Source organism: Danio rerio, chromosome 4 (genome assembly GCF_049306965.1).
Source record: "Danio rerio strain Tuebingen ecotype United States chromosome 4, GRCz12tu, whole genome shotgun sequence".
NCBI lineage: Eukaryota > Metazoa > Chordata > Actinopteri > Cypriniformes > Danionidae > Danio > Danio rerio.
The window spans coordinates 45,588,855-45,615,206 of record NC_133179.1 but is presented as its reverse complement, the minus strand read 5'-3'; the positions used below and the strand labels follow the sequence as shown (position 1 = coordinate 45,615,206).

The 26,352-nt window shown below is 39.2% G+C and overlaps 1 protein-coding gene and 2 non-coding genes across 3 annotated transcripts in view; all 3 read left to right on the top strand.

Moving 5' to 3' along the window:
• The window catches only part of znf1046 (zinc finger protein 1046), a 659,651-nt gene that overhangs the window by 8,871 nt on the left and 624,428 nt on the right, over positions 1–26,352 (top strand). Inside the window, exon 2 of the mRNA XM_073947652.1 lies at positions 21,338–21,487. Within this exon, the coding sequence (XP_073803753.1) occupies positions 21,403–21,487 (85 nt within the window). The 5' untranslated portion in view covers positions 21,338–21,402. The remainder of the gene's footprint in view (positions 1–21,337; positions 21,488–26,352) is intronic.
• Positions 9,414–9,495, top strand: trnas-gcu (transfer RNA serine (anticodon GCU)). The gene has a single exon. It is a non-coding gene; the product is annotated as a tRNA-Ser (tRNA).
• On the top strand, positions 11,480–11,553 carry trnan-guu (transfer RNA asparagine (anticodon GUU)). The gene has a single exon. It is a non-coding gene; the product is annotated as a tRNA-Asn (tRNA).

Genomic DNA, 26,352 nt, shown 5'->3' with positions numbered 1-26,352 from the left:
TTGGGAATGGGTAAATGTCGCACTTCATTTTATACTTCTACTTCTTGTTTTGTTTTCTACAATCTTATTGGAAGGGTCTTTTCTGTTATATTTAAACGAAGCGTTTGTATGTAAGCTTACATTTTTTAAGACGTATGGTTAAACCACACAATGTTAACGCATCAGGCATTTGCCAGGTGAATCTTATAAGTTGGAATGTTAAATCTTTGAATCATCCAGTGAAACGTGGAAAGGTTCTCTCACACTTAAAACAGTTAAATACAGATATCGCTTTCCTACAAGAAACCCACCTGAAAACTTTTGATCACTTTAGACTAAGAGGAGGATGGGTGGGACAACTCTTTCACTCGACTTTTCACTCCAAATCTAGAGGAACAGCAATTCTCATTAGTAAAACGGTTTCATTTGAGGCATCAAAAATCGAAGCTGATCCAGCAGGCCGTTATATAATGGTAGTGGGTAGACTAAATAATACTCCGGTAGTTATGGTAAATGTATATGCACCCAATTGGGATGACAGTGCATTCTTTACGGGTCTCTTCTCACGAATACCTAATATAGATACTCATCATCTTATATTAGGAGGAGATATTAATTGCGTACTATCACCCTCACTGGATCGCAGCTCTCTCAAACCAATGATACCAAGTCGTACAACTCAAGTGATTAACCAACTTCTTAAAACCTATGGAATGATTGATGTTTGGAGATTCCAAAATCCTGGGTGTAGAGGTTATTCATTTTATTCACCAGTTCATAAGACATATTCACGTATAGATTATTTTTTTCTGGACAGTGAACTACTTCCTCTAGTTAGTGAATGCAAATATAATGCAATAGTGATATCAGATCATGCGCCATTATTAATCACTCTAGATATGCCAATTACATCAAACAACTATCGGCCATGGCGATTTAATACACTACTTCTCTCTGATGTGGAGTTTGTTAAATTTATATCATCAGAAATTAGAGAATATTTAGTGCACAATCAGACTCCAGGAATATCTTCTAGTCTTATTTGGGAATCTCTTAAAGCCTATCTTCGAGGCCAAATTATATCATATAGTGCCAGATTAAAGAAAAAACAACATGAGCGGCTTAAAAAAATTGAAAATGATATTTTTAAACTTGATGAAATTTTGGCACACTCATCTACACCTGACATGTTTAGACAGCGTTTAGCTCTTCAGTCTGAATTTAATTTATTATGTACAAAACAAACAGAAAATCTTTTAATTAAGTCCAGGCATAAGATGTATGAACATGGTGAAAAGATAGGGAAGATCTTAGCTCACCAACTTCGACAACAAAATGCAGCACATTCCATTATGTCAGTTAATGATAACACTGGCACTAAATTGACGAATCCCTTAGAGATCAACCATCGGTTTAGAGAATACTATTCACAATTATATACTTCGGAGTCTTGTAAAGATGAGTCATTATTTGATTCTTTTTTTAAGAAAATTAGTCTACCCACTATTGATCAAGAGTTCGCTCTAGACATGGAGAATCCATTTTCAAAAGACGAATTTATTAGAGCAGTGTCATCTATGCAAAACGGAAAATCACCAGGCCCAGACGGTTTTCCAAGTGAATTCTTTAAAAAGTTCTCTGGCGAACTTGCCCCTATTCTACTTTCCCTATATGAAGAATCCTCAGTCACGGGCTCCTTGCCAGAGACTATGAATCAAGCAATTATTTCTCTAATCTATAAAAAAGATAAAAATCCATCAGAATGCAGCTCTTATCGACCAATTTCATTGCTGAATGTTGACAGTAAGATATTCGCCAAAATATTAGCGCATCGGCTGGAAATAGTGCTACCTACAATAGTTTCTGGTGACCAGACAGGCTTTATTAAAAACCGATATTCATTCTATAATATACGCAGACTTCTAAATATCCTCCACCATCCCACTCCATCTGATGTTCCGGAAGTCCTTCTCTCACTTGATGCTGAGAAGGCTTTTGATCGGGTGGAGTGGGACTACCTCTTTTACACTCTTAAAAAATTTGGATTTGGCACAAAGTTCATTTCATGGATTAAAATCTTATACTCATCACCTATGGCAGCAATACGTACAAATTGTCACATTTCTCCTTTCTTTTCGTTAGAAAGGGGAACCAGACAAGGCTGCCCTCTGTCCCCCTTATTATTTGCATTGGTAATTGAACCTCTGTCCATTGCGATACGAAATGATATCAATATCAAGGGTATACAGAGGGACAACTTTGAACATAAAATTTCTCTCTATGCAGATGACACCCTCCTATATATATCTGAACCACTAACAACTCTACCACAAATTATGACATTACTGACTGCCTTTGGGAAAATATCAGGTTATAAAATAAATATGCAAAAAAGTGAGCTTATGCCCATTAATAATGCTGGTAGAAAGATTATTTTTACCTCACTACCATTTAAAATAACTAAAGACAAATTCAAATATTTAGGTATATGGATCACTAATAAATACAAACATTTGTACAAAGTTAATTTCCCTCCACTGATAGATTCCATAAAAAAAGACCTTGAACGTTGGAATCCGTTACCATTGTCACTGGGAGGTAGAATAAACACTATAAAAATGAATATATTACCCAGATGTTTATATCTTTTTCAGTGCATACCCGTATTCTTAACAAAATCATTTTTCTTACTTTTAGATAAATTAATATCATCTTTTATATGGAATGGAAAAAATGCACGTATCCGTAAAAATATTTTACAACGACACCGAGACCATGGAGGATTGTCATTACCCAACATTCAGCAGTATTACTGGGCAGCTAATATTCGAGCAATGCTACACTGGTCAAATCCATCATATGACAGTGGCCCTAATTGGTTATCTTTAGAAAACACATCAAATTTTTCAACCTCTCTCCATGCTCTGCTATGCTCAAATTTTCCGACACCTGAACCTTTATCTAAATACTCTTTAAACCCAGTTGTCAAACACTCACTCAAAATATGGGCACAATTTAGAAGAAGTTTTGCACTTAAAGGACTATCAGCCTATGCCCCCATAGCAAGAAATCATATGTTCACCCCCTCTACTATAGACAAAACTTTTGACATCTGGTCTATGAAAGGTCTTAAGATATTAAAAGATATGTTTATTGATGGGCAATTTGCTTCATTCCAACAAGTAAAAGTTAAGTTTCAAATTCCAAATTCCCACTTCTTTAGATACCTCCAGCTGCGAAGTTTTGTGTCCTCCTCAATGAGTCACTATCCCTCACTGCCTCCCCCCTCCCTGCTTGACTCTATTATGGAGCTAAGCCCATACTCAAAAGGACTTATTGGCAAAATATATTCTATAATTAATTCCCACAATCTGGAACCCCTAGTAAAATTAAAAAGAAAATGGGAGGTGGAGCTAGAGATAGAACTATCAGAAGATATGTGGCAATCCGTTTTAGACAATATCCACTCATCTTCAATTTGTTTAAAACATAGAGTTATACAATTTAAAGTAGTACATAGATTACATTGGTCCAAAGTGAAACTAGCCAAATTTAAACCAAATATAGACCCTAACTGTAGCATTGAGCCAGCTACTTTATCTCATATGTTTTGGGCTTGTTCAAAATTAAAGAAATTCTGGCACCTAATATTCAAATTCCTCTCGGACGCATTAAATACCTATGTAGAACCTGAGGCCATAATTTCAATTTTTGGAATCACACCACAGTCCTTATGTTTTAACAAAAGCAAGATAAATGTGATTGCCTTTGCTACGCTTTTAGCTAGAAGATTAATATTGCTGAAATGGAAGGAAAAACTTCCTCCAACCTTTAAGCAATGGCTTATGGAACTTCTACACCACCTGACCTTAGAAAAAATACGATACACTTTTGGAGGCTGTACTGATATGTTTTTTCTCACCTGGCAACCTGTTTTAGATCACGTAAAAAAGATGGACCCCTCAGTCATTTTAGAAGAGTAGAACCTTTCCTTGTTTGTTTGTTTGTTTGTTTGTTTGTTTTTTTTTTTTTTTTTCTCTTTTCTCTTCAATTTTTTGTATTTTCTATTTTCTTTTTTCTCCCCTTATTAATGAGAGTAACATATGTTTTACTTATTATAACTATTTATTTGTATTTTTTCTTAATATTATTTATTTATTTTTTTTTTTTGAACCTAAATGTATGTGCGGCAGGTTTTGTTTGTTTGTTGTGTAAAAAAAAAAAAAAAATTGAAAAGCTATTTTGTAATGTATGTTTCATATCTAATATGTTCAATAAAAATACTTTTGGAAAAAAAAAAAAATAATAATATTACTGTTATTAATTTAAAAAGTGAATAAATATATATTTACACACATTTACTCAAATTAAATAGAATTAATGATGGGCTAAAAATCTGCAGAAAATCTGTGGAATTCTGCGCGTGACATTATGTATTATAAGTTATGTACATGAGTATATGCAGTTGTAGAAAATATGCTCAGTGTTTTCAATAACTTTCACAAAATTGGCAAGTTCTCCTCAGTATCAAATTTTAATCTCAGGAAATCTTTTGATGGATACACATTATTAATCATTTTAACTGAAGTTCTTTAATTTTGGGGAGAATTAAAAAAGAAATGCAACTTGTTCTTATTTTTCTAATTTCTGTGAATTAAAATCTTTTAAAATAAACGAGGTCTGAGCTGATTAGGATGAAGCCTTTAAATAAGAATATTCATTTAAAACTTATTATTACATTTTGTATCTCTAAAAATAAAGATGAAAGAGAGAACATTACAGAATAGTGTGAAAGAAAACATCTGATCAATACTGTGATGTTTTTTAGGAATAACATTAATATTTGTGTAAAAATCTTTAGGGTGACAAGCAAAACCCTGTTTAAAGAATGGGTTGAATTATTTAGCAAAAAGATTGTCATTTCAAGTGAAAAAAAAGTCAAATGCGATTATAATCTATTTGAACAAGTTTCCGTTAAATTTTGATGAGATGACGAGGAATCTGGACCAGCACCAAAGCCACTTCCTCCACCTGCTCCATCAATAGAATATCCACCTGTTACCTCAGATGCCACTGAATTTTAACTATAGTTCCCACCATGATTTGGCCACAACCAGCACCAGCAGTACCACCAGCTCCACCTGAAACATGTACAGAGATGCTGAAGCACTGGGAGCCACTGGACAATGTACCACATGTCCCCTCAAGCTACTTAATACAGTGATCTTTTTTTTTTTTTTTTAGCTCTGCACAGTTGCCAGACATTCAGAACCGCTCCCCAGCAAACATCAGAAACAGATGGGTTCAACAAAGGTTTCCACCCATGTAAAAAAAAAAAAATGTTGCACAACAAATAGTAGTAATAACTATAATATACAGCCACAGTAAAAAGTTTGGAATACTTTATAATAAGCTTATTCTGCTCACTAAAATGTTATTGCATTTTTAAATCACTGTTATTTTATTAAATGTTTAAAATATAATTATTCACATTTAAGCCTGAATTGTACGCATGATTAGTCTTCAGTGTGATGATTATGGAGGACCAAGAGTCCTAGGTTGCCACAACGGGATGAACCGCCAACTTATCCAGCAAGTTTTTACACAGCAGATGCCCTTCCAGCCGCAACCCATCTCTGGAAAACACACACACACACATGCTCTCTCTCTTTCACACACACACGCGCTCTCTCTTTCACACATGCACACACACTCACACACAGGCACGCACGCATATGTCACACACACACACACACATGCACATAAGATCTCTCTCACACACACTCTCTTTCTCACACACACATGCACGTGCACGCACGCACACACACACACACTCTTATGCTTATGGTTATTATTGTTCTGTATTTTAATGTACAAATGATCTATAGAAATGTCATAGAGCTACAGTGTATAGAATTAAAAGTCAGGGAGTAGTCAGTTATTTATAAATGCATTATTTATCTAACAATTGTCAACAGAACAGTAATGAATATAGAGTAGAAAATGTAAAAACAATAAATTAGTTATTAATAATACAGTATTAACAATATAAATAAACAATGTAAATAAAATGTTAAATACAAACAGAAACCGACACAAAGGGGACTTTACAGTCAAGGACCAGTCATTTATAAATGCAATATTTATTTAACAATGGTCAACAAAACAGTAATGAACATGGCATAAAAAATCTAAAAAATTAAATGTGAAATATTAACAGAAAAAAATACAAAAATTAACAAATTAAATAAAATGTTGAATAAATTTAGAAACCAACAAGTGAAATAGAATAAATTAAACTATTATGGTGCACCGTTGTGGAGGATAGTAGCATCTGTGTGCAAGTCCAATATAAACTAAGGATAGCTGATGTTGTGCTGCATCTTCTTTTGTTTAAAAGTAACTGTGTAGTTACAAATACAGGGAAAATCTGTTTGCTAATTATACATACATGAACACATTAGTGCATTGAATGACTACGTTTTTGTGAGCTAAACTAGGTTTTTGGAAACTAAGCATTGTATCAGTTGATGAAATATGGTTATTTTCTGTAAATTAAAACAGTTATAAAAAACTTCCGTATTTTTACAGAAAATTCCTGGCAACCACTGCTGGTATTTTTCAGTAAATTTAAAGGATTTTTTTAGCAGTGTAAATAAATTTAAGTTAATTATAAATGTTGTGTTGATTGACCTAAACAACATTACCTTACCTTTATGTAACTAACTTAAGTTCACTCAAATGAATATTCTTTCTTTAAGGTAACTTAACTCGGTTACGTGGAACCTGTTGACATAAAAAAGTTAAAGCCAACATATAATTTTTTTTGAGTGCAAGGTCCTCTGTCCACGAGACTGCAATGGGCATTTCTCAATCTGAAAAAAATCATGAAAAATAGAATAAATAATTTTAACTCAATGACTCCTTTAATAAAGCACAAAGTAGCTCTGTAAATTAATTTAACACTGTTTCTAGAATGTGTGTAATATTGATCTAATATGTAATTGTACAGTTTGTATCTCCAAAAAACAAAAAGAAAAAGATAGAGGTAAAGTTGGTTTTATATTCGCACATTCGTTCATTTAGAAGTCTCTATATTGTTTACCATATTACTTTGAATATTCGATCGGAATTAGCATGCAAGTATGATTTGAAAACAATATCAACACTTATCTAATTCACTGTGAACAATGCTGTACTTTGATAATCATTAATCATTGTCTGCTAATATGATTTTCCTATTTAGAATTTGCAAAGAATTTTTTTCTGAAATGATATTATTAAGGAGAATGTCTGAATATCCAAATATAAAACCAACTTTACCTCTATAAGAAAAAAAAATAAGAGGAACTGGACAGGAACATTTCAGGCTTTAAAACCAAATATTGTATTGTACATTCATAATCCATTCCCCCACCTTTTAAAATCTCTCTCATAAACGGTCAAACTATAGTAAATTATTCGACGTAAATCTCAAAATACATGCATTTTAAAACACATTATTATTTAAAAATAAGTATGACATGTTTTACATAGATACTGTACTGAATGTACTGAAGCCTAACAAGTTAAGCAAATTTCAACAAACGTTATATCATGTAAACGAAATAAACACCCTTTGATAAATCTCAAGCCACTTTTTTTATTGAGGAGCTGGCCTGTTCCTGTTGCCCTCATCTGATGGCCAAACTCCTGTGCTGGCAAACTTTTTCAGACGTGAAATCCAGGCAGCGTCTGACATGGCTTTGTGGAATTTTTCAGACATTTTTTCTCCTATAAATTAAACGGTTTTAGATTAAAGTATCCAAATTTGAATTACAACACACTAAAACATTAATACGTGCAATTATGTAGATTTTCTTATCTTTTTTAAGAAATCACTATCAGAAAAAAAGTCCTGAACTTTAAACAAAACGATGCTGTGCTCTGTCGAATGATGCTGTTTGTCGAAAATCACTGAAGGTCAAGGAACTTTTTTGACCTCTGACCCGCCTCCAGATGACCCTGTTATTCCTTCGTGTACCTTCGGCTTAGTTCGGAAAATTGATTGACATCTGACTAACCTGTTTGACTGCACACCTAGCGGTGATTCTTGGAACGGTTCCTTCCCCTGCTTTACCATTGCCATGACTCTGATTGGTCAAATGTTGAAAATGTTGAGAATTACGGTCCGCGATTGGCTGCAAATATTGAGATGCTGCAACGTGATTGGCTACAATGTTGGACTGAATCGCTCCGATTGGCTCTCATCTTCAACATTTGTGAAATATTGATGGACAATCCTTCAGCAGCTGGCATTGCTAATCCATTGTGCTCTTTAAATCCCATCCTCGTCGCTAATATGTCCTGGCATTCGAGAGAGACTGGTGCTTCTGTGGAACTTGTTTTACTCTCACTCTTTTAGCGTTTTGAAGGATGTTGTTGGAAAATTTTATTACGAAGTGGCCAAGTCCATCGAATCCCATCCTTGTCGTTCAAATGCTTTGGCGTTTGAAAGAGGCCGGTGCTTTTGTGAAAGGTGTTTTACTCGCATGCTCTTATCGTTTTAAAGAATGTTGTTGCAAAAATTCATGTCATCTTTACCGAAAAGAGCTGCAAATACATACAGAAATGCTATAGTCCAGCCCCCATCAGGAAAGGGAGTATATACATGACGAGGTGGCCGAGTCCATCGAATCCCATTCTTGTCGTTCAAATGGCAAAACTGAAAGTCATCTTACCGAAAATAGTTGCACAAACATACATTTACAAATATGTGCCACAGTCCGGCCCCTACCAGAGAAAAAGGTGTATACGAGACGAGTTGGCAGAGTAGTTAAGGCGATGGACTGCTAGTCCATTGTGCTTTGCACACGTGTGTCTGAATCCCATACTCGTTGCTAACATGTTCTGGCATTTGATAGAATGGTGTTTCTGTAGAAGTTGTTTTACTATCACTCTCTTAGCGGTTTGAAGGATGTTGTTGCAAAATTTAATGTCATCTTTATAAAAAAAGAGCTGCAAATACAAACATATATGCCATAGTCCAGCCCCCATCATGAAAGTGAGTACATACATGACGAGGTGGAAGAGTCCATCGAATCCCATCCTTGTCGTTCAAAAGCTCTGGCGTTTGAAAGAGGCCGGTGCTTCTGTGGAAGGTGTTTTACTCGCAACTCTTATCGTTTTGAAGGATGTTGTTGCAAAATTTAACGTCATCTTTACCGAAAATGGCAGCAAATACATACAGAAATGCCATAGTCCAGCCCCCAACAGGCAAGTGAGTACATACATGACGGGGTGGCTGAGTCCATCGAATCCCATTTTTGTCGTTCATTTGCTCTGTCGTTCATACAGCAAAACTGAAAGTCATCTTACCGAAAATAGTTGCAGAAACATACATTTACAATTATGTGCCACAGTCCGGCCTCCACCAGAGAAGTCGGAAAATACATGACGAGGTGGCCGAGTGGTTAAGGCGATGGACTGCTAATCCATTGTGCTCTGCACGCGTGGGTTCGAATCCCATCCTCGTCGCTCATATGTTATGGCATTCAAGAGATCATGGTCTTTCTGTAGAAGTTCTCACTCTTTTAGCGTTTTGAAGGATGTTGTTGCAAAATTTTATGTCAACTTTATCGAAAATAGCTGCAAATACAAACATATGCCATAGTCCAGCCCCCATCATGAAAGTGAGTACATACATGACGGGGTGGCCGAGTCCATCGAATCCCATTTTTGTCGTTCATTTGATCTTTCATTCATACGGCAAAACTGAAAGTCATCTTACCGAAAATAGTTGCTGAAACATACATATACAATTATGTGCCAAAGTCCGGCCTCCACTAGAGAAAAAGGAAAAAACATGACGTGTTGGCCTTGTGGTTAATGCGATGGACTGCTAGTCCATTATGCACTGCATGAGTGGGTTTGAAACCCATCCTCGTGCTCATTTGATTCGGCATTCGAGAGTTCATGGTGTTTCTTTAGAATTTCGTTTATTCTCATTATTTTAGCGTTTTAAAGGATGTTGTTGCAACATTTGATGTCATCTTTATCGAAAATAGCTGAAAATACAAACATATATGCCATAGTCCAGGCCCCATCATGAAAGTGAGTACATACATGACGAGGTGGAAGAGTCCATCGAATCCCATCCTTGTCGTTCAAATGCTCTGGCGTTTGAAAGAGGCCGGTGCTTCTGTGGAAGGTGTTTTACTCGCACGCTTTAATGTCAACCTTATCGAAAATAACTGTGGCGCAATAGGTTAGCGCGTTCTGCAGTTAACTGAAAGGTTGGTGGTTCAAGCCCACCCACAATCGAATTAGGCATTTTGCTGCCTTGCAACTGCTAACACGTGCACTGGGCATAGATCCTGGGCCACATTCTGTCCAGCGTTACAAGATGAAATCAGGATTTAGCAGAAGATTGTCACGGGTAGGGAAGGTATTACTGAAAACGGTGTCTAGCTCTTGAAAGGACTCCTCATCAGCTCGTCCAGTTCAGTCAGTAGAGCATGAGACCCTTAATCTCAGGGTCATGGGTTCGAGCCCCACGTTGCGTGTTTCTGTTGCCTCTCTCTCTCTCTCTCAGCAAACTTTCATTAGGGTTTATATAGCAGACCTTTTGAAACAAAGTTCCGCCTTTCTACCATTGTAAGTTTCCTCTTACTAAGTCTCTGTGGCACAATCGGTTAGCGCGTTCGGCTGTTAACTAAAAGGTTGGTGATTCAACCCCACCCAGGGACGAATTAGGCATTTTGCTGCCTTGCAACTGCTAACACGTGCACTGGGCATATATCCTGGGCCACATTCTGTCCAGTGTTACAAGATAAAATCAGGATTTAGCAGAAGATTGTCACGGGTAGGGAAGGTATTACTGTAAACGGTGTCTAGCTCTTGAAAGGACTCCTCATCAGCTTGTCTAGTTCAGTCGGTAGAGCACGAGACCCTTAATCTCAGGGTTGTGGGTTCGAGCCCCATGTTACGTGTTTCTGTTGCCTCTCTCTCTCTCAGCAAACTTTTATTAGGGTTCATATAGCAGACCTTTTGAAACAAAGTTCCGCCTTTCTACCACTGTAGGTGACCTTTCCCTAAGTCTCTGTGGCGCAATAGGTTAGCGCGTTCTGCTGTTAACTGAAAGCTTGGTGGTTCAAGCCCACCTAGGGACGAATTAGGCATTTTGCTGCCTTGCAACTGCTAACACGTGCACTGGGCATATATCCAGGGCCACATTCTGTCCAGCGTTACAAGATGAAATCAGAATTTAGCAGAAGATTGTCACGTGTAGGGAAGGTATTACTGTAAACGGTGTCTAGCTCTTGAAAGGACTCCTCATCAGCTTGTCTAGTTCAGTCGGTAGAGCACGAGACCCTTAATCTCAGGGTTGTGGGTTCGAGCCCCATGTTACGTGTTTCTGTTGCCTCTCTCTCTCTCTCAGCAAACTTTCATTAGGGTTTATATAGCAGACCTTTTGAAACAAAGTTACGCCTTTCTACCACTGTAAGTGATCTCTTACTAAGTCTCTGTGGCGCAATCGGTTAGCGCATTCGGCTGTTAACTGAAAGGGTGGTGGTTCAAGCCCACCCAGGGACGAATTAGGCATTTTGCTGCCTTGCAACTGCTAACACGTGCACTGGGCATATATCCAGGGCCACATTCTGTCCAGTGTTACAAGATGAAATCAGGATTTAGCAGAAGATTGTCACGGGTAGGGAAGGTATTACTGTAAACGGTGTCTAGCTCTTGAAAGGGCTCCTCATCAGCTCGTCTAGTTCAGTCAGTAGAGCATGAGACCCTTAATCCTACGGTCGAGGGTTCGAGCCCCACGTTGGGCGTTTCTGTTACTTCTCTCTCTCTCAGCAAACTTACATTAGGTTTCATATGGCAGACCTTTTGAAAAAAATTTCCGGCTTTCTACCACTGTAGGTGACCTTTCCCTAAGTCTCTGTGGCGCAATAGGTTAGCGCGTTCTGCTGTTAACTGAAAGGTTGGTGGTTCAAGCCCACCCAGAATCGAATTAGGCATTTTGCTGCCTTGCAACTGCTAACACGTGCACTGGGCATATATCCAGGGCCACATTCTGTCCAGCGTTACAAGATGAAATCAGGATTTAGCAGAAGATTGTCACGGGTAGGGAAGGTATTACTGAAAACGGTGTCTAGCTCTTGTAACATATTGTAACCTGCATTCTGGAAATAAACATTCCATTTAACATTCCAGAAAACACTCTGGGTGAATCGCCAGGACAATAAAATCACTTGGCGACGAAAAGTCTGGCTTAGTAATCCGTGGTGACATGTTAACAAGTCATGGGAGACTTTACAGAACCACTCTCTGCCTACTTCAAAAGAACATGACAGATAAGATAAGAAAGAAAAAAAACCCTCTTTAGCCAACGTTCTGCTCACAGACAAGACATTCCTCAAAATTAAACAAAGACATTTAGAACCCAAATCTCTTGTTTAATTTCATTTAACTTTTGTAATGTGTACAATCCCTGATATAGACTATACACATTCGTACTTTCAGGCCTTTTTAAAAGCATCAATGATGTAAGGATATGGGAACTATGTTAATGTACCTTTAATGTGATGGACTTGTAGAGTGTTTGGTGTCAATAGAATGCCCTCGACATTTTACAACGCATGATGCATAGATCGAGACCATAACTCGCATTGCTTTATTCTTTAAAGCCCTGTATTAAATGCCTGTCCGCATGCTTTAGGCGGACGCTCAAATTTGCATACGCGCAGCCCAGAGACAAAGGAAGGTTCGCGCGCAAACTTTCCCCTGAAATCATTGGTCAGAATGCTGAACGGGTCGTCACGTGACCCGCAGGTATAACTCATTCTGCCCTCCCAAACATCTGGGCAGAAAGAGAACGTCCCAAAAGAAGAACATCATTGACGGTGGCCTTCGGGCCACACGTGGCTTCCTAAGCCGCATGGACTTTTTCCCGCCACGTTTTCTTTATTTTCCGGCAAAGTAAATTCAGTTTAAAGTTTGCGATCGTGTTTGTCCGAACTGCATTACAAACTCCACCCATCAAAGGACATCAAGAGTAGTTTTCATCACGACGGAAGAGAAACGCATAAAAGAGACCTCCAGACATGAAAAACCAGGTGATTTTAGTTATACGATTAAGCTGTGCCCCTTTTATCAAAAAGGTGTTTTTTTTATATAACCTTGGTGGTCCTTAATGGTGCGTGTGGAACTGAAAGTTTTGTCACTCTTTAATCTGAAATCTATATTTTCTAGCTTTACTATTTCTCTTTGCTGTTACACGTTCTATAGACCCGATATCTCCACGTGGTTTACCTTTGTTTTGTGTTTAATGTATGTTTGTGCGTTTGTTTGTTCGTTACGTCTGACTAGTCAATAAATTTCATTATAATCAAATGAATTGTATTGTTTGCCTCACGAGAAAATGTCACTGAAATACAGATTCCCCTGCCTAGCTATTATAAGTTGTTTAAAACTTTTGAATGATTAATCTACTTCACAAGAAGTAGCAATTAAATTCCCTTTTTCTAAATTAATAGATTACAGTGTCCGCTCGGAAGAGCGGCGGCTCTGCTTGTGTTCGTTTGGTCAAATTGACAATAAATTGATCCGGAATATTAATGATTAATAATAATTCGTTATTGTTGATAATTAATATTCATAATCTGGGAATCCGCTCGGTCGCGCGAGCATGATCATTTACAATCATATGTTTGTTTGACCAAACTGACTGAAGCTTAAGCCGGAATATTAATAATTAAGAATAAACCGTTATTGTTGATTATTAATATTCATAAAATGAGCTAATTTCATGTTACATATATTGGTGGAGAGAATGCGGGCAGTTTTCCAAACATTTTTCTGTGGAACAAACTTTCCAATTCATTGTGATTTATTAAGCGCGATATAGAGAAAAAAAAGGACCACGAGAAGCATTTCCTTTCCTTCAAAACTGGGAGGACGAAAATCCTGCTCCAGCCATTCTGTTCACTAAACACAGCAGAGAGCTGCCCGTGTAGAGTGTAACAATTTAAACTGCAGTTCATATATATTTTAAATCGATTTTGCTGAGACGCACGTTCTGCAAATCATTTAAATATATTAGTGTGCCTGTCGGAGGAAAAGACACCTCTCTCAGCGCTTGTAAGACAGTTGGGAAACCCCAAACCTGTCCGTTTAAAAGGCCTTTATAGCTAGAAAACCTCTAGACTATTTTCTCCCGTGGTTTCAAACTGTTAGATTAGCTGCCTAACGTTTAACCTCTTTGCTTCGCCGCCGTGCAAAATTAATTTCAGAACTGCTGGACGGTTCTAAATTAATGTATTTCGGGAGCTGCAAGCTTGCCTGTTAACCGCTTTCTGACGAAAGGAATTCTCAGAACCATAAGCGTGTTTTTAAATGGTACCAAAATCTGATATGGATGTGAATTCCCATATTTCAGTTATGTTCGTCCGGACCAAATCTGTGTACAAACGTGCACCGCCTCGAGAGACGTCTCGCATTTTATGTTTGTTTGTCTAATTGTAATGGTCGAATATTATTATCAATGTTACGGCAACATGATATATAATGACCGCTTGTGCGAATCTTAGTGGTTCGCGCTTTGCCTTCGGGAAGTCAGCCGCATACCAAGTTATGAATGAGAACTCCTCCCATTCATAAATCGGCTCTTCGAGCGCTCATTGACTCCTCGTCCACGTAACTCGTGCGCGCGCACGCATGCGTGAATGACGGAGTCACCACCCCAAAGCATAAGATCCGCCTTTCAGGAGGCAGAGTTGGTGACGCGGTTTACTTCACAGGGCAAAACCACTCGCTAGCTTCTAACGACTAGCCTTAAAGTAAACTAACCCTTCGCGTCTTAATATTACCAAACTGTTAGCACAAGGCTAACCGGATGCAAAGCGTAACTCGTAACAACTTGCTAGCGGCTAACGCCAGCTAACGTTAATGCTTAAGCAAACAAACCCTTCACATTTTGTAACTAACAAACTTTAGCACAAGGCTAACCGAATGTGAAGTGCAACTCGGAAACATCTCCCCCTGTCTCCTTCTGCTCTCCTCACATCAGTTCCGCCCACCATTGTGTCTCAAGTGGTCTGAAATGGTCAAACAGTTTAGAGTTAATTTGTTTTAATTTCGATTAAGCATTTTATTTTCCCTGTTATCATTTTATCCAAACAATAGTTTAGTTACCTGAGTATAGATTATTGGTCTGTTTTTATTTCTTTTGGTATTATGAATTATTTTGTTACTTTCAATTTTTTTATTAATTTTCTGCCTTCTGTCTTTTTCATTTTAATACCGTGGTCCAGTTTATTTTGTTATTACTTGATTTTTAATCAAGTTCCCAATAATCTATTCTACACTTAGGTCATGTTTAATTTTAATTTTGTTGGTTTTGCTATTTGGGGAATAGCCTTTAATCTCTCTATTATTATCATTAATAGGCATAATTTTTCTTCCCTTTTGATATCATTCCATCTTTTCCTCATGCCTTATTTATTCCCTCACCTCTTAGGTTATAGGGAAAGTATAACTATATTAGGGCAAGTATTAGTCTGAAGCTAAATTCAGAGCTATCAATCTATAGATCCCACATCTGATCAAAACATGTTGGGCTAACCCATTAATGTTTGTAGATGCCCCTGAATACTAAGGCACTCTTTCTACTTTTTCTAAGCCGTCCTGTACTGCTTTTACCTATAGGGGATTATTATGATTATTCTTTTAGATTCTTTTATGCCGATTTAATTTTCCTTTAGCCTCTCTCCATCACAGGGTGATAACCTTCTCTATCCATCAGATACTACAGCATACTAAGATTCCTACTCCAACTGGCTCGCCCAGAATAGTAGATCCATAGTACTGCCCGTATCCGGACCCGAGTCCTCTGTGCTTGTGTGGTTAAGCGTACAGGTTATTCAGGTTGCAGATCAAAAGATTGGGTTCATCTGTCTGACATAACTGACCCCTGCTGAAGGATGCGTTAGATACCTTGGCATTTTGTCACTCCGGCTTGAGTGGATCACAGTGGCATCAGCAATCGTACTCCAAGAAGCACCGTCCGTGTCAACTGGCATACGATCAATCTTGGTTAATTACCCTGTCATGATTCTACACACGTGCCCGCCTGAGTGAGATTGGCCACCTCATTCTACAGGCCTAGAGCGGCACCGGAATCATCAGGCAAAACCCAATTTTGAATCATGCCAGGCGGTCAGTGACTTCCTTGAGTGCTACGTATTGTGCTAAAAGCCTACGCTGTGTGAGTTCACAACCGAGTTACATTATAGGCAAGTGATCTGATAGCGACTGCAGTAGGAGTTGGGGAAAGTCTAGTCAGATAGCACGCTCTTGCGACCTTCATCTGATTGCCTTTCACTCACCACCAAGTGTAAATAGCTAAAACCTAGTCTAAACCTAGCCCACTACAGGACTATAAAACGAACATTTTAGACATGCCCATAGGTTTTGCTATTCTCTCTCTTTCTCTCTCTCTCTCCCTCGTTTCTCATCCTTGTCTGTCTTTCAGTTTTATTTTTATTCATATTTACTGATATCCATATTAGTATTTTCTTTCATTTTTCTTTCCCTGTACACTCGTTCATCCGAGCGAGGTGCCTTTTTTCTAACTTATCGTTACTATTATTCATTTTTGTTTTTTTGGGGTTACTGTTATTTTTATTTACTTAATTATTTTTATTTACTTTGACCTGCTCAGAGACCACGGTATTGAGAACCACCAGGGTGATTTAAATAATTGATTGACAATTTGCACAGCCTGGCGCATGACTAAAAGCCTTGAGGCCAGTACGTAGATATCAACTGTTATCTAGGCACCCAAATTCGACATCCGAATTGTCCGGCCCCCAGTGGATCCTTAGAAGGACCAACGTCTAGCCGGCACATACCCCCTAGCTGACAACCCTGTCAGACTAATAATATAGCACAATGCTAACATCCACTCGATTTGGCCATGTGGGTCTCTCTCTCTCTCTCCCTTGTGATCTCTGTCTCACCCAACAGACCAGCATGTCAAGTGCGCCCAGCCCGCTGCTCACTGGGACCAACTGGAGGCCTGGTTAAGTGCTTAACCCACAACCTCCTGCCCAACGACAACATGGAGCTGCAGCGGCCAAGCAGAGAACAGCTGGACGTCTGCATTAATCCGCTGAGGGCGAACGACCTAGCCCGGAGCCATGACAGCCAAGCCCAGACTCAACTCTCCAGGGCCCTGACACACCTCACCCTTGCACCGGCCAGACCCATAGGAAAGGGTCTCAACCAGCTGGAGCATCGAGCCCAGGACGCCTGCAAGACGACGAGGGAAAAGGACGCCGAACTTCTGGAGCAAATGGACTGACTACACGCGCCCCGATGGAGCTACAAGCGGACAACGCACACAAGGAGCGACGAGAGGAGAAAGCCAAAGATGAACTGAGTGTAAAGCTACAAGCTGAAACACTATTGTAAAGAGCAGAACTAAAGACAGTGAAGCTCGGGTCAAAGCCTCTAAAGTCAACGGCTGAGGGCCCGAGCACAATTCCAACACGGAACCCAACCAAAAGACCTTATGCATGAACTTGACAGAGTTCACCCAGAACTGTCACATTCCTACAACCCATGTGACTACCTGAAAGGGGAAGTGCCACAGTCAGCCCCAAAAGCCAAGACTGGATAGACCAGCAGAGGGGGGTGAATCCAACTCATACTGCCCCGCCAGCCAGCACTCCAGCAACGCCCGTCAGCAACACAGGGCCAGGACTCCCTCCAAAGAGGTCCCCCATGACAGACACCATCTGTCAGCCAAAGACTTGAACCAGCTGGGCAGGGAAATGCCAACTTTCACCCCAAACCCTGCTGGAGGCGACGACATGCACCCCTAAATCTAAGACATTGACTTTTACACTTTTACACAGAGGCCAAGTACCACTCTCTGTGACAAACTGTATCTGCTAAGAATTACTTTGAGCCGTGAGGCAAGAAGTTTCCTGAATCAACAACGCCGTGCCATCAAAGCAGATTACGAGCCGATGCAAGAGCTCTTACTAGAGTGTTTTACCTGACCCCGTGTCAGAGTAAGGACTGATTGTCGCCATGGGTCTTAGAACAGCCACGAGACCTCAGAAGCATACTGCAGTCGCCTACACCAACCCTACTTCGAGACAGGAAATGAGCCACGGACGGAGGAGGAGTTCACCTTCCAGATCCTCTCTCTCTCAAAAGCCTGCTTTCTGTGGTGAGTCCGCACACGGGCAATGCCCTGCCCCCACGCCCTGACCACCCAACAGCGGCAGAGTTTAGCTCATAAAATCTGTTCAAAACAAAGACTGCTTTGAAAGACTATCAAACACCTACGAGCTACCCTGTCTCAGAATCTCATCCGGAGCTGACTTTAAAAGGCATGTTACTGTTTCCCAGCCGCAAGACTTCCAAACAGTGAGTTAAAGCCTTTCTCCGCCAGCAGAGGACAGCACCGCCAGGAAGGCGCATGTCCCAACACCAGACAGGATGCTCAGAGACACACTGGGACAAGCCACTCACCACAAGCAGCCCAAAAGGAGCCTAACAGCAACCAAGGAATGAACAACCTGCAGTAGCTAGGAGCTCAAGCAACCAGCATCCAGCTAGTTACACGCCAGAGAAAGCCAAAGGTGAAAACCTGACACCAAACAACGGCACGGTGGCGTCATGAGCAGCAGAACTGCTAAAAAGCTTGAAGGGGCCCTACAGGAAGTCAAGCCAGACTCCTTATGACTAGAGGGGGGTCCAAAACCATTTACCCCCCCTGAACACCTGCTTTCTGCTCCATCCCCGCAGAGTACTGCGAGTCCAACACAAGCTAAAGACTGTGTATCTAACTGCAGCATCACGCTTCCCCCAAGAAGCAGCCAGTGCCACCATGCTTGAAACCTCAGGTACCAGGAAACACTGGTCTGGTTGTCTGTTTACCTCCCGAGCCACAGCTCACCAACCAGCCACACCTGCGTGCAAACAACTGCTCAGGCCCCTGCACTTCAACTCTTGGGGAACCTGAACAAAATGGCGTGGCAACAACGCGCTACTTGGCTGTAACCGTGGAGATGAAAGAAAGATGAAAAACGCGCGTCAGCACGGGAGCAGACCTCACATTAATGTCATCTTTCCTGTTTGAGTAACTCAAAGCAAGAGCTCAGAGACTAAAACGAACACTTAAATGCCAACCAGGCAGGCTGATGGTGCAAATCATACAGCCAGACCTGAGGTTCAACTCACATACATCGCTCCCATTCAAGTAACGACTGTCCCCATGACTGCAGTGCACCCCGTGTACCCGTCGCCAATGGGCACATACCTGCTGCTGAATGGTAAAAATCCGCTGCGTACGTGTGAACCTCTTTCGAACTTTGAACCCCTTTAAAATCTGGGCCCAAGTGCGAGAACTCTCACAGCCGTCAGGTCAACCCCAACAGACTGTCAGGTCACAGAGGTCGCGGGAAACTGCTGGAACCCGCGAGAACCCAAACTCAACAACATAGACGGGGTCAAGGTCGCTACTCTGCAGCCTTCAAACCAGCTAGCAACCCCAACGCTTGCTTCCCCAGGCCTCAAAGGGCTTAATGTTGAATAACCGGACTGTGAATGACATTGTACTTGCACTGTGAGCAGACAACCCAGCAGCCATCAGCCTCGCACGGTGCGACACTCCGCCTGAACACACCCCCAGACCTGTGTTCAACTCACAAGCATACACACTACTGTCCAAATGCTGAACTCTCACACATGACAACTGCCAACAGCATTTGCACATTGAACTTGAATCGGAATGGCGGATGGTTGACCCATCCCGTCCTATCTCTCACGGCCCCGCCGCACGACGTTACATCAGAGCTAATAGCCTGATACATCTTCAGGCATATATATAGACACCTTTAACGACTGGTGATAGGCACCCACACTTCTCACAGCCAACAACAATGGCTGTCACCCTCAAAAGCCCCACTCAGGCCAGACCATGCCAGAGGTCTGCTCCGTCATCAGCAAACAAGACTCTGTGGTGCCAGCCTATACAAACAGGTGCTCTATATGGCTCTCCATACGAAAGGCCGAACTCTAAACCATACATTGGGTTTTCTTCCAACCAACAACAGAAGGGGCATAAAACTGGGCCTCAACCTGGAAGCCATACCCTAAATTGAACTGTCCTCATGAACAGTATATGTCTTGTGTAATAGCTGCATGGCAACTGACATAAAAATCCCCAAAGACTACCTACTGGGACGATTGGGTAGCTACGAGTTCCATGACTTTGAACTCTTGGGCCAATTAGTGGCCTCACCCTACATGCAACGACACCAGAGGGGAGCTTAGAAAACACAGACTATACTGTTCCATTTAAGCTCGTCACACTCACGTCTGTCTTACCAATAAACCAAGAACAGGTGGACAGAAGTGAGCTCACCGAGGACTAACTCCTTGCCGTGTGCCCAGCCACTCGTCACCCCATCACTAACATGGATGAAGACAGGGCACTTTCCTCAACAGAACAGACATGCTGAGGCCACGCAGGATGAGGCCAACCGACAAACGTCAGCACATCCTGTTTAACTACCACGGTGCCCTCACTAAAGACTCTTTAGACTGCAAGTCCCACTGACCTTCACATGGAAATATCCAACTCCATGCTGGAAAAAGGACATCGGGCTACGCAACAAAACCTGCTCGGTACCCATCTGGCCCGTCCTCAAGCCCAGGGTCGAAGGGTGCCTGACTATAGAAAGCTAAATCAGCAAATGCCATTGTCACGAGGGCCAATGACACCACTGGAACAGGAAGTGCCCAGAACTCAAGGACCAACCATCTACTCAACGCTTGATGTGGTCCCCGCCTTCGGGACAATACCTGTGCATCCAAATGACCAGCATAAGCTAGCTTTCACCTTGAACAACAGACACTAAACGATCATGAGGTGCCCCGTCGGCTAGGCCAACTCACCAGCCGAAAGCAACACCCTCCTGAACAAAGCATATGCCGATGCTTATGTTAGAGGCAACCTCATCTACGTTGATGACATCCTTAATGAATGTACCACCGTGTCTGGCCACTCAAAGGAGATAGTCCATGGCCTACAACAGTTGACTGGCTAGCGCAAAGACTACCGCCTAACAAGGTCTCCGAACTGAGCGGCTCCCTAAATACTAGAAAATAGAGTACTTAATCAACTCATTTGTGGCTATTGTTTCTTGCTCAGACTTACCTGGTTTCTGTTTGTTAATGACTCTCATATAAAGAAACTGCTGAAGCAAATGTTGAAGAGAAGTTATTTTGATTCTGTTCATTGTTTTATTTATTTTAAACAGGACATTTTTATTGTTTTGTTAATTTTAAACAGAATAAAGTGTCCAAACACAGAGAAAAACTCCTGCTGAAGCGACTGATCTCCACACTGTTATAAAGATGGCGTTTATTAAAGAGGAGAGTGAAGATGTGAAGATTGAAGAAACATTCACAGTCAAACAGGAAGATCTGCAGGAACAAACAGGTTGGTTTTCATTCTCAGAGACCAACTCAGTCATTTGATTCTCATTTAGATATTTTAATAATAAGAATACTAAATTAAATCCATCTTGCAGCCCTGAGTTTGCTGCCTAGTTCTCCTAAATGTACATAAGCACTCATTGAAAGACAGGAATGAGTTTCAATTGTCACTTGTTCTCATGTCTTTTGTCATTATTTTATGTATTATTAGTCTCCCATTTTCTCTACCTTCTTAAGGTTATTGCTTTTCTTGTTCTCCTACTGTTTGTAAAGTGTCCTTGAGCACTGGCGCTATATAAAATAAATAAAAACAACAAATTAAAGTGTAACTGAGTTGAGGATATTTGACCTACAGTATTCTCATAGAAGATATCTGCTATTACAGAGATAGTGTTGGCTTAGTACTTTCCATTTGCATATGTCACATTGATCACAATTCCCTTTTTTCATCAACTTCTTTATGGGTTTAAACTTGTTTGTAGTAGTTGTTACTAGTTCTCACTGATAGTATGTAGAATTACATCATTATTATAATAACTAATTACCAGGGCTATTCCCTATTTAATACCCGCAGGGTCTTAAAATGTCTTAAATTCAAAAACCTAAAATTTTAGGTCTTAAAAAGTCCTACATTTACTGAAATATTGTGTTGTAGGTCTTAAATCTTTTTTAAACAAGTCTTTATTTTCCTTTGTTCATGTTTTGTTACCCAATATGGCCAAAACCCATACAATCACCAACAATCCATCTCAATAAAACTTTCAACTTTTCATTCAAAAAGGTCATTTTAACTCTATTTATCATAATAGTTTAATTATTTTCGTGCTAAATTTGTTTAAAAGTGCTTCATGTTTTTTTCTGCTGAGGACATCGATCTGGACAGATTGTTGTGCATAGATTTAGTTTATTATAGTTTTTAAAACTTTTGTTCATTTGTTTTTTATTTTAAAGAAAGTTTATTTTGGAAAAAAGTGTGTGGATCCTAGTCGAGCTCTCTTGTTTTTACGCAATATTTAAGATTTTTTGCTAAGAAATATCTAAAATATTTTAACATTATTATTAATTTATTATTGTATCATTAAATGTATAAAATTTTAATATTTTTTGATAGGACAAATAAAAATCTTTTTCATCTGGGACATTTGAAAAATTCCTTAGTCTAAAATTTCATTCATAATGGTCTTAAAAATGTCTTTAAAAGTCTTAAATTTAACTTGGTGAAACCTGCAGAAACCCTGATTTAAAGTATGTCAGAAATGTGGATGCCCTTAATTTAAAATATGCTGAATGAAATGGAGACTAAAGTAATTAATTATTATTATAAAACATTGTACATTAATCTAAACTATATGTTGTTGTTGTGGGACGACGTGAGACAAAACAAACAAATTATAGTGGAACAATAACGATTAGCATTGCACTGACTACAACTGGCCAACAAACTAGTCTAAAATGACTTTTGCTGCTTAAGAAATGGATTACAGCATGCTGATGATATGCAAACATTTCAGTGTAAAGTTCGTCAGAATATTGACTATATTCTATATATGTACCAGCAGGCGGCGCCATTAGAATCTTTTTGCTTGAGACTTTTTTTAAAGAATACATTTTTAGATCCTAAAAACAGTGTTGTGCTGCTGAGGCATGGGACAATAACCATTTTCAAAGTATAATGCAGTTTGAACAAAGTCAAGGTTTTAAAACTGCCAATATTTTCTGCTGTACCGTTAATCGGTATATGTAAGTTTTTTTTTTTTTTTTTACATTTTGTTTTAAGTTTTTCAGGACAACAGTGTCTCCAGCAGAAAAGATCTCCAAAGATGTTGTTTTAAATTGTAAAGAAATCTGTGTTTATGAAACAAATGAAGACAGCAGAAGTCAAGGATTCAATTGAATGATTTAGCCTGAAATGTTTACTGCTCTAAAATAATTTAAAAGTTTCTCAAAAGAAAATGTTTTCAAAGAGGAAAAAGTGTTTGTTTTTTACCCAGACATTTAAAATAATATATTTTAGAGCAGTAATCACAGTACCATGAAGCCGAATCTTATACTGGCCCATGCCTATTGCTGCTTGATGTTGCAACGTCATATTTTCTTATTTTATTTTTCTTTGTACAGACATGAACACACTTGTTTGCAGAGCAAGTAGTGTGACCATTTTCTGACATTTATTATTCCTGGTCATTTCTCCAATAGGCAACTGAAGTTGCAAAACAATAGCATATGAGATTGGGGCCCTGTTTCAGAAAGAAGGATAAGTGTAAAGTATTTTAACCCTTGTGTATAGTTGTGTAAAGTGTAAAGTTTCAAAATGGCTGGTTTGTCAAATTCGAGAAAGCAGGGTAAGTCAAGCCTGTCTCTGAAAGAGAGTTTTCTGTCGGTCTCCTCCCCTTTTTAAAAGATGAAGCGGTATTTCTCGCTTAGCCGTACATTTCCAGCCTCCTATTTCTATGTCCATTTTGGGTAGGCTATGAGCATAAAAAATTGGTTGATGGAAACGTCATGATGCACGTAACTTTTGAAATATAAGCATAAAAAAACATGCGCATAACTGAGTAGGACAAACTTTTTATTTGATAAGAGAAGATAAACTTACGTAAACAAGGCAAGCACTTTTACTGAACAAATTCCCGTATGTGTGTTTAAAAAGGTTTGTTATAAGAAATCATATGATGATGAACATGTGTGTGAATGCACAAACCAGCAGGCTGAGAACATTATAAACATCTGAAATGTTGTTTTGGTCATTCTAAAACACCTGAACCGTTTCAGTATTCATGTTATTATATTATTAATGTTGTAGGGATAGTTTACAGTTTAACCCAAAGAATGACCAGTCTGGTAGATGAAGAAGAGCCGGAGTCAGAGATTAAAAAAAAATAAATTAAGTTTACTGAAGATAGTTTGCAGTTTCATTCGCAGAAGCCAGCTTCAACACTCGCAAGGAGTTCCTAGGCCGCTCTGCTTACAGTCTCAACAATCGAACAATTATACTCTTTACACAAGTCCAGAAAGGGTGGGATCCAGGTAAACAGTTCTCATTGGTTACAACAGAAATAGACAATTCTAAATACATGCGTCAAAGAAACATAGTATCTACTTCCAGATATGGATGGCCTTAATGTGTGCGTCAAAGAAAGCATTGTATCTGTCTCCAGATATGGATGGCGACCTGATGCCTAGAGGTGAGGTCGCCCGAAGTTATTAGGAGCTGATCTCCGACCTGTAAAAAGCTAAACCAGGAACACAATAGACACAAAAAGACCATCTGTGTTAAAGACTCAAGGACGTTTCTTGTACGTTCAGTTGTGTTATCAGGCTGGTTCAATCAACAGTCTGCAACAATATCTTGGCTACACACAGTCTGTCTCCACACAAAAAGGAATTACATTACTATTAATTATACACAAAAAAAAAAAAAAATCAATCAAACAGCTATAAAATTATAGGCAATATATCAGGACAATGAAACAGGTGTCTTCTTCTCCTCTGTATTGGACCTCCAGTCATAAGAACAGATAGAGAGAGAGAGAGAGATCTCCATGACCTATGACCTGGTTTGTGTGTCTCCTGAAAACAAAGTTAAAATAGACAGGCAAAAAGAGAAACAAGGACACAGAACATTCTTACAGTAAGCAGTTTTAACTTATTCATTAGTTAAAATCAATTCACAGTTAAATACTGAAAAACAGGATGATGAAAAGGATAAACGGTGGTCCATGATGAGACGGATTGGAAAGCAGAAATCCGAATCCTTCAGCCGTCTCACAGTTGCTGAATGTCACACGACAGCGTATGTTCAAATTTTATGAAAATTAACAAATTATTCATAACCTCAGCAAAACATCTTGTGTGGTTTCTTAATTAACCAATAAGGGCCAGTTAATATTGTTTGAAAGTTTGACAAAATATTCTAAATCTTGGGTTTATATTTTAAAAAATAATGCGCAACGATTGAATATGTTATCTGGAAATCAATGTTTTGTCCAATATTTCATTATGACAAATAGATTTTTTTTAAATAATCTATAAAGTTGGGTTTGTAAAGGGACACATGACCTTTCTGAAAATACACATTTAATAATCACACTGAAATGAAGATATACTGTGAATTTGTCCTTGACAGTGTTGACACAATTTGAGGTTTGTTTGCTGTTTTTCTGTTTGTAGATTAATTGTAAAAAGTGCGGGAGTTTGACCAACATTAATTTCTTACAGTCTAATACAACAACTATGTGGTTGAATTAAAAATCTTAAACTTTTAATAAATTTAAAATAAATTTTTTTATTGTGATGTCTCAAAGGCACTTAGTGATAATGACCCTAAAAACGTTTTTCAAAGTTGTTTTAAAATGTTTAGATCAACTTCAAATACTGAACATCTGTGTGATTGTGTGTGTGTGTGTGTGTGTGTGAGAGAGAGAGAGAGAGAGAGAGAGAGAGCACAAGTGTAAAGTAAAAAACGAGGGACAAATGTATCAATAAGTCATGACTGCGACAGTGAGTGGCAAAAAAACTAAACAAAAGAAAAGACTTTTATTTTGGCGTGGCGTGTGTGGTGTTTTTCAGTTGAAATACAATTTTTACATGTTTTCCATGCTTTAACAATTAACCTAGAAAGTGTTAATTATTGTGAAACTGTCAGAAGTGTTGCAAACTGCTAAGTGCTGCAAATTGCATGCACAAAATAGAGAAGTGTCGCAAGGGTGCATAGAACAGGCAGAGAGTTCTGAGAAAGGACAGGATGTGTGAGCTGTGTGTGTGTTATAAGGAGACATTTGCCTTAAAAGGTTAAACCAAGTGAAGATGCACGGAAGACAAACAACTGTGGTATAAAAAGGATGTGTCTCTGAAAGAGAGTGCAGAGTT